The sequence below is a fragment of the Scleropages formosus genome, chromosome 14 (assembly GCF_900964775.1).
Source record: "Scleropages formosus chromosome 14, fSclFor1.1, whole genome shotgun sequence".
NCBI lineage: Eukaryota > Metazoa > Chordata > Actinopteri > Osteoglossiformes > Osteoglossidae > Scleropages > Scleropages formosus.
The window spans coordinates 701,725-709,899 of NC_041819.1; the positions used below are offsets into that span (position 1 = coordinate 701,725).

The 8,175-nt window shown below is 42.5% G+C and overlaps 1 protein-coding gene across 1 annotated transcript; it reads right to left on the minus strand.

Moving 5' to 3' along the window:
• Positions 1-2,469: 2,469 nt before the first annotated feature.
• On the minus strand, positions 2,470-7,325 carry c14h21orf58 (chromosome 14 C21orf58 homolog). The gene is made up of 7 exons (XM_018765881.1): positions 7,269-7,325; positions 5,670-5,727; positions 5,108-5,181; positions 3,928-4,101; positions 3,248-3,362; positions 2,808-2,956; positions 2,470-2,691 (listed from the first exon to the last, which is right to left on the minus strand). The coding sequence occupies exons 1-7, from the start codon at positions 7,323-7,325 to the stop codon at positions 2,470-2,472; spliced, it is 849 nt and encodes a 282-aa protein (XP_018621397.1).
• Between the last annotated feature and the right edge of the window lie 850 nt (positions 7,326-8,175).

The window sequence follows — 8,175 nt, forward strand, 5'->3', positions numbered from 1 at the left end:
ACTACGGCGACAAGCGCTCTAGCTGTGACGTCATCGCTGCCCGTTCCTACGCATTGCACGGAGAGCGGGAGCGCCTCTGCGGTTGTTTTGGCTTTTCTCGTAGCAGTCGCGTGCAGCGCTAAACAGTCCGAATGGCGCATCACGTGTGTCGAGTGCTGATTTTTCATTGGTCGCATCAGCATATCCTCAAAAGTCACTCGAAACAGCACTGGAATGCGTAATTTCATTTAACCTTTCTTGGTATTCATTGAAAAGGCAGTCAGTCAGTAGGAACGTATTAAATGAACTTTATTAAATATTGCAGCGGAGTTGTTACAAATCGCCTTAATTAAACACACTGAGAACACATAAAACTTGCTTAAAATGAAAATATCAGCTTATGATCTTAAAATCTCTAAAGACTCTGACTCTTAGAGTCCTAATTTTAAGAATAAAATTTTAATTTCTTAGTATTAAATGAATTAGTAGTAAAATATTACATGCGGGGGTGCGGTGGCGCAGTGGGTTGGACCGGGTCCCACTCTCCAGTGGGTCTGGGGTTCGAGTCCTGCTTGGGGTGCCTTGCGACAGACTGGCATCTTGTCCTGGGTGTGTCCCCTCCCCCTCCAGCCTTACACCCTGTGTTGCCGGGTAGGCTCCGTGACCCCGTATGGGACAAGCGGTTCTGAAAATGTGTGTGTGTGTATTACATGCATTGTTTATCCTGAATCATTATGTTGTTAACATTTATGTCTACCATGATTCATAACGCCACCTGGATGCAGAAGCCAAGAGGATGCCTGGGGACAACTGGAAAAACTGTCCCAGGACGGAGATGCCTGGAGAGCCCTTGTTGTTGGCGACCTATGCCCCAGGAGGGGTAGTAGGCATAAGTAAGTAAGTATAATAAGTCATAACATTGTAAAAATTAACTTGGTTTGTAACCGGTGCTGTTTGTGACAGTGTCAGCAAACAGGTGTTCAGTATTTGTTTAATAACAGTCATTAAGTTCTTGTAGGATTTACAGCTCAGCACAGGGCACCAGAGGCCAGAGAACTGTAATAAAAAACACTATTTTGTCTTATTGCCCCCCCCCAGGAAGCTGGCAAAGCAAACCAATTCCGAGCTCTTCCCTACTGAGACCATCTCAGGAGAAATTAAAATATATTATTACTCATAATACCTATGAAAATACCACAGAGAACCTTCTTGATATTCAGCATACTTGTAGTAACTCTTTACACAGGGTCCCAGTCATCCCAAGCCAATGACTGTCAGGAGCTCTGGGGACACACCCCATCTCATGGACTGATGGCCACACCTGGGGAAAGACTCTTCAAGATGAATTATGGATGGACCAAGTGCAGCCATTCATGTTTAAATGATAGACATTTTCCACTGGTGTCAAGGTGTTTTATTTATTATTTAGAATTTAAAAATCCACCAGTTGCTGTCACATTCTGGTGTTTCAGGTACATTTGTAGAATTGTCTTCAATATACTTTCTGGTGGGAGACCCAGTAAGTCTCTGGTGTGGAACCTGTTTGTCCTTAAAAAGAGGTAAGAGCAGAAGCAGGAAAAAGGTTGTGCAGTATTGGAATTCTGGAGTTATAACTTATATGGACAATAGGTGATGCATGTTACAGCACTAACATTCAAGCACACTGATATTTTTGCACACCTCTTTCATACAAACCATCCTTTAATGTTTTTCAGCTTGTTTTTCAACATTTCTGCTCTTTATTTAGCTGACACCTTTTGTCAAAGTTACAATTTTAGATATTTATCCTTACAATGATTTACCCATTTACCCAGCAAGGAATTCTTACTGTCAGTTCAGGGGCAGTACCTTCATCAAGAATACACACCTGTGTTTCAGTTTTTCCCCACCTTGGTGTCAATATGTATTAAACTTAAGTTATAAATTACTAACAATTTCTTTTTGAGCATTATCTCCCTACAGTAAGACCTGAGGAGGCCAGCCAGCCATTACAGAAGCACCCCATGCTGACTGAAAATAACAACCCGCCATGATGGACGAGGCATGCCTTACTGAACTGGGAAATCAAGCTACCATACAGCAACAATGCTATTGTTACTTGTAATCTGACTTAGAAGTCCTATTTAATGTAGAATGTCCAGGAGGGGTGGGCAGCCACTGGCACTTGGACCCCCAGAGGTTTTTTCTCCTTCGACTTTCCTCCGTGGCCAGTAGGCATACTTATAGCTTTATAAAAGCATTGATAATGTATTATGCTAGTCTGTAGTTTCTTTGTTTCCTTGTCTGATGCATGTTTCTTTGCTCTGTGCCTGTGTTCAAGTGCTCTGTGTCACTGTGTAAGAAGAGCGCTCTATAAAAATAAATTGAACTGAAGAATATTACAGCAAGAGTGGGGATATAATAATTCCATTACCATACAGTGATCCACAAATATAAAAATTACTTTGCTTACCAAGCCTTTAGATTATGTAAAAACATTACAACATATCCTTACATGTGTAAAGGTGGGAGTGTCACGGGGCTCTTTATGTGATGTACACTTGGCTGAGATGACACTTCCTGGCCAGCTAATGGCATCACCTGGGACCACATGGCATAGCCAGCCAGAGGAAGTGGTGGTGCTACTGCAGGGCTGTAGTGATGGTGGTGATGAACAGAACTTCCTCTGCATTTTTCCACCCTATGAATAATAGGGGCAACTTGGTACTTTTCCTGTGTTTTTACAAGGAGAAAAAAATAACAAACAGTAGTAAGCAGTATAAATCTAACTGAACAAATATAGTTTTATATTGATGAACCAATGTTTGATTAGTAATGAATTTACTGACTTGATAAGCAGTGGACTGGTGAGTTGGGGTAGCTTGGCTAGCACCCCCTACTGAAGAGAATGCCAGAGGTGGGATAGCCTTCAGCATCATATTGTGCATAATGATCTGGTGCATCTGGGCATTCTGCATCAGCATGAGCTCCACCATATCTGGATGAGAAGGACAACACACTTCACTCAGCAGCCTTTAAACACACCAGGAACAATCCATCACACAGTGATATACAAACAACCTGCATTCTCACCACCAAGTCTGAGGAGCCCATCACAGTACCTTCTTTCATGAAAACATGTAACCTTCATAAACAAAATTTAACCTCAAGGATTATGACCAATATAGTACTTTAAGTACTATATACATACTCCTGAGTGGAAACAACATCGGATACTCATGCTGGCATCCAGTTTGAACTGCAGCCCTTGGCATAAATGCACAATTACCTTCTTTGATACTCCCTGATTTGCTGGCTGGGAAAGGCTGTGGGGGTGGGATCTGCGTTATGAGGGGCTGTTGTTGTGGCAGTTGCTGGATTATGGTCGCTGGCTGCCGCGGCACCTAGAAGATGGACAACAAGCTCCTTCATCAGCTGTAAAGGATTTATGTGTTGGTAATATTTTTTGGCCCTTATCACCACTTAAAATAATTCAGGTCTCAGAATTCAAACATGTTGTGTTCTTGTGCGAGTGTTTTTTTTTTACGTTAAACGACACACATATACACACACATTTTCAGAACCGCTTGTCCCATACGGGGTCACGGGGAACCGGAGCCTACCCGGCAACACAGGGCGTAAGGCCGGAGGGGGAGGGGACACACCCAGGACGGGACGCCAGTCCATCGCAAGGCACCCCAAGCGGGACTCGAACCCCAGACCCACCGGAAAGCAGGACTGTGGTCCAACCCACTGCGCCACTGCACCCCCCCGACACACATATAGGTTCTATTAATTAACCAGGTTAATTAGAAGGGAATGTGGGCAGGCTGAATGTAGCTGTCTGTTACGGAGACCAGTAACACAAATGGGAAGTGGTCGCTAAGTGAATGCATCAGTTGCTTCACAAGTATCAGCCCATCACAGCACAAAATATGCATAATGTTGCTATGTCAGAATGCTGCTCACCGTCTGCTGGAGGATGAGAGGAGCCTGAGGAGGGGTTTGTGGGAGTAAGGGGACAGCAGGTGAGGGTTGGTAGAAGTGTAGAGGTAAAGGAGTTGGGAGGGAGTCCCCTCTGTGCCATCTGTTTGCCCCTCCCCATGTGTGTGGATGGCTCAGGTCTTCAAATAGATGTTGCTCCTGCAGGGTTCACAATCACATACAATTATACAAACACATGCAGAATTATTAAAGTTACAAACTAACATGTATCCAGGAAAAGAATTTTTTCTCGTTGATCTTTTGTCTGAATACACCAGTATCTATGCAATAACCTTTAGCATTCATTCTCAAAAGCAACCCATGATGATTTACCAATTTACATTTACATTACATTTACATGTACATTTATTTCTTTACCAGACGCTTTTCTCCAAAGCGACTTCCAATGAGCTCTATGTAGTGCTATCAGCCCACACACCTTATTCACTAAGGTGACTTACACTGCTAGATACACTATTTACAATGGGTCACTCATTCATACATCAATGGAACACACACTCTTTCTGTCACTGACACACAATTTATACAGCCTGGTCATTTTTACAGTATCAGTTCAGGGTAAGAACTTTTCTCACGGACACTACAGCAGGACATGGGATTTAAGCATGCTCCAGATACCAGGTGCCAGCTCTAACCACTGAAATTAGAAAATCCTTCATTTTCGTGATCGGTATTGAAATTCAAGTCCAACAGGACCTTCATTATGTAAAGCTTGTAAATACAAGGCCTTTAAAATACGTGTACATATCTAATACATAAAACTACATAAAATTTTAAAAATGTAAATTCAAGGTTATGACAGTATTATTTTGCTCTGGTCATTCAAACATATTAATTTCTGGATGCACAAGAGTATTTGAAGTACATCCATGTCTAGCAGCTCTTTGCATGAGCAGGGAATTTACTCCAGGTTTAAAAGCAACTGTGAACAAAGCACAATGTCTGTTGTGGCATGTTGCTTAGCAATGCTTGCCAGGAAAATCCTTTCTTTTGCCAGTACGCTATCAATAAGACTCATGTTCCTCAACAATAACAAATCTGAAATACAAAGCTGATTTTACGCTGACACATATGCCAGAAAAAATGCTGTAACATGTTGAAAAAAATATTATGACAAAATAACAGGTGCTGATTAAAATAATACCTTCAGTTCTTGAAGCAGATCATTCTTTCTTCTTAGAGCATTATATAAGGTATTCTCGTGGTCACCAAAACTCCCTTTGCAAAGGAGAGAGTCAATAACAGCACAGCTGCACACTGAAACTCTTCGGCTGTGCTATACAGCTGTTTATATAGAACATTTATTCCTGGAATACATTGTTAAAACCACTACAGACTCACAATATTTGACCTGTTCTTCATTAGCATGTAAGTGAAAACATTAAATTCAATTCAGATCAATTCAATTCAGTTTTATAGAGAACTGAACAAGGCTGTAATGTTAAACAAGGTTACAAAAATAATACAAAATTATAGACATAATAAACATAATTAATAATGGAGAAATATATAATATCCTTTCAACAAGGCTAACCCACTCAGCTTAAAAACATGATTATTTTCCACATCCGTCTGCTTTGAAAGAAATGCCTTTAACTGTATAAAAACTACATCTGTATTTTAGAAATGATCTAGACAGAGGTAAAAGGCGGAATTCTGTAAGATGCTGGTAGAGATGCAGAGACGAGAAGGCGCAGGGCTCTTACATGCGGAGGGGGCTGTTCCTGTTATTCTGTCAATACGATCCTTTTCATTGCTCACCCTCTGTGAAAGACAACAAGTAAAACCCATGAAAATATCACGGCATTGACTGGAATGGAGAGGCACCTGCCTGGAAACAGGCTTCTGTGCTCAAGCAGCCAAGGCAAAACCAATCACTGGGGGTACTTGGTAACGTGGTGGTTGGAGCTACTGCCCTTGTCCCAAAAGGTTGCAGGTTTGAATCTCATTTCCAGCTGTTGTACCCTTTATCAATGTACTTATGCTAAGTTGCTCTATTAAAATTATCTGACTGTATAAATGGGTAACTAATTCTGAATAGATTAACATTGAAAGTTACTGAAGAGAAAAGTGTCAGATAAATCTAAGTGGTGATATTTGTGGGTATAAATTCAGAATGTAAAGAGTTAGGTGATCCTTACTACTTTCTAATAAAAAATAAAGACTTTTATTAAAATAAGCTTACAAAGCTATGTAATGTGTGGAACCACACACACACACACACACACACACACACACACACACACACATACACACACACATTAGCTGAAGCTGGTCATCCCGAGTAGGGTCGTAGTGAGCTGGAGCCTAAACCAACAATGCAGGGTGTAAGGCTGGAGGGTGAGGGGACACACCCAGGACGGAACGTCAAGCGGGACTCAAACCCCAGACCCACCAGAGAGCAGGACCTGGCCAAACCCGCTGTGTTACTGCACCCCAGTATTCTGTATCATATAAATATGAAGTATTTCTGTATACATCTGTATGTAAATATGAAGTATTTCTATGACAGTATCATATACATACTTTGAATTAAACATATAAAATATATACATACTTGGTGTATATACAGTATATAAAATAAATTTTATAAATGTTTTATATATAAAGTGTATTTCTGAACAGCTGATGCATTTCTTTATTGATAAATTTCTTTATATCTGTGGCAGAGCTTCTCAAACGCTACATCACTGGTGGATCTAAGTAAGGAATACACAGTGGTTATGGGTTTACACTGCTGTCAGTTGCATTTTTGTATATTAGTTGTAGCACTGCTTGAGTCTGCAGTCCTCTTGTTGTTTGTTTACTACTTGCATATGGCGACTGTTTTGTATATTGTCATTGTCCTTTATATTGTATTTCAAGTTTGGCACTGAACCACAACTGCTTCCACTATGCTCATACTCATCTCATCGTCTGAACTGCTTGTCCCATATGGGGGCGCGGGGAGCCGGAGCCTAACCCGGCAACACAGCACGTAAGGCTGGAGGGGGAGGGGACACACCCAGGACGGGGCGCCAGTCTGTCGCAGGGCACCCCAAGCGGTACTCAAACCTCAGACCCACCAGAGAGCAGGACCCAGTTCAACCCACTGCGCCACCGCGCCCCTTCTCCACTATGCTATATACTGGAAATAAAGAGTGAAAAGAGTAAAAGTGCTAAAGCGTCATAAGACTAAGCATGACCCAGTCGGTAAAGAAAACAGGCAGCGTGTTTCTAAGCACCGTGGTCTCCACATGTGATTAGACAGTGTGGTGTTGTCCTCTAACGTTGCTGCAGGAAGGATGAGACAGACACAGAGTCACCTTCTCCAGCAGCTTTAGCCTCAGCCTGGTCATCTGATCCAGCATGGGGTCGACCATGGTTGAGTGGACGGCACTACGGTAGCGAAGGCCTCGTCCACACAGCCAAACGGTTGTGTTACACTGCAGAGAAGTCCATGGTTATGGTTATGGTTACTGTGAGTGCAGTCCAGAGTGTAATGGGTCCCTTGGTTTCCAACCGGCCGTATGCGTGTCTATCACCCTTGGTGTGTTGCGCTGATTGTTTCCATGGCACACCCAGCTCACCTGGCTGGTTCCCACACACCTGTCTTCCTCAGAGTAGCCTGACCATTTATTGCAATGTCACAGCAACCTGCCCAAACAGGACCTTTCCAGACAGGAGAAATCCTGCCTTAAACTGTGTACATTCTCAACACCGAAGAATAAAGGGTTTTATTCAACAGGCCCTGAGTTATTCACACATGGGACAGCTGGTAGTCTAGTGGTTAGAGCTGCTTCCTTTGGACCCAAAAAGGTCACAGGTTGGATTCACACCTCTGGCCGTAGTACCCTTGAGCAAGGTACTTACTACTTCGATCCAGTAAAGTTACCCCCAGCTGTTGTAAAATGGATGAATAATTGTAACAATGTTGTAAGTTGCTTTGGAAAAAAATGTCAGCTAAATGAATTAGTGTAACATGGGACACTCTAGTGTCGATGGTATTTATAATAATTTAACTATTCACTGAAAACAAGAAAAAATAATCGCACTTCGATGAAAATACTCCTAAAACACCGCACTCCTCGCTGCCTCGCTGGCCAGATAAATCGTGCAAGTCGCTCGCGAGGGACGCGGATCGCCTCGTGTCGCTGCGTGCGACGCCCTAGAGATGGCGCCAACAGCGCGCATGTTTGCGGTAAAACTATGTATGTGTCTGTGCGAGAAACA

What these genes read in the sequence shown, in the direction of transcription:
- c14h21orf58 (XM_018765881.1), bottom strand. Translation starts at nt 7,325, where the DNA reads ATGGTCGACCCCATGCTGGATCAGATGACCAGGCTGAGGCTAAAGCTG. An exon ending in GGCTAAAGCTGCTGGAGAAG is followed by an intron (nt 5,728 to 7,268) that starts GTGACTCTGTGT and finishes TGTCTTTCACAG; the next exon opens with AGGGTGAGCAATGAAAAGGA. An exon ending in ATCTGCTTCAAGAACTGAAG is followed by an intron (nt 4,102 to 5,107) that starts GTATTATTTTAA and finishes TGAACCCTGCAG; the next exon opens with GAGCAACATCTATTTGAAGA.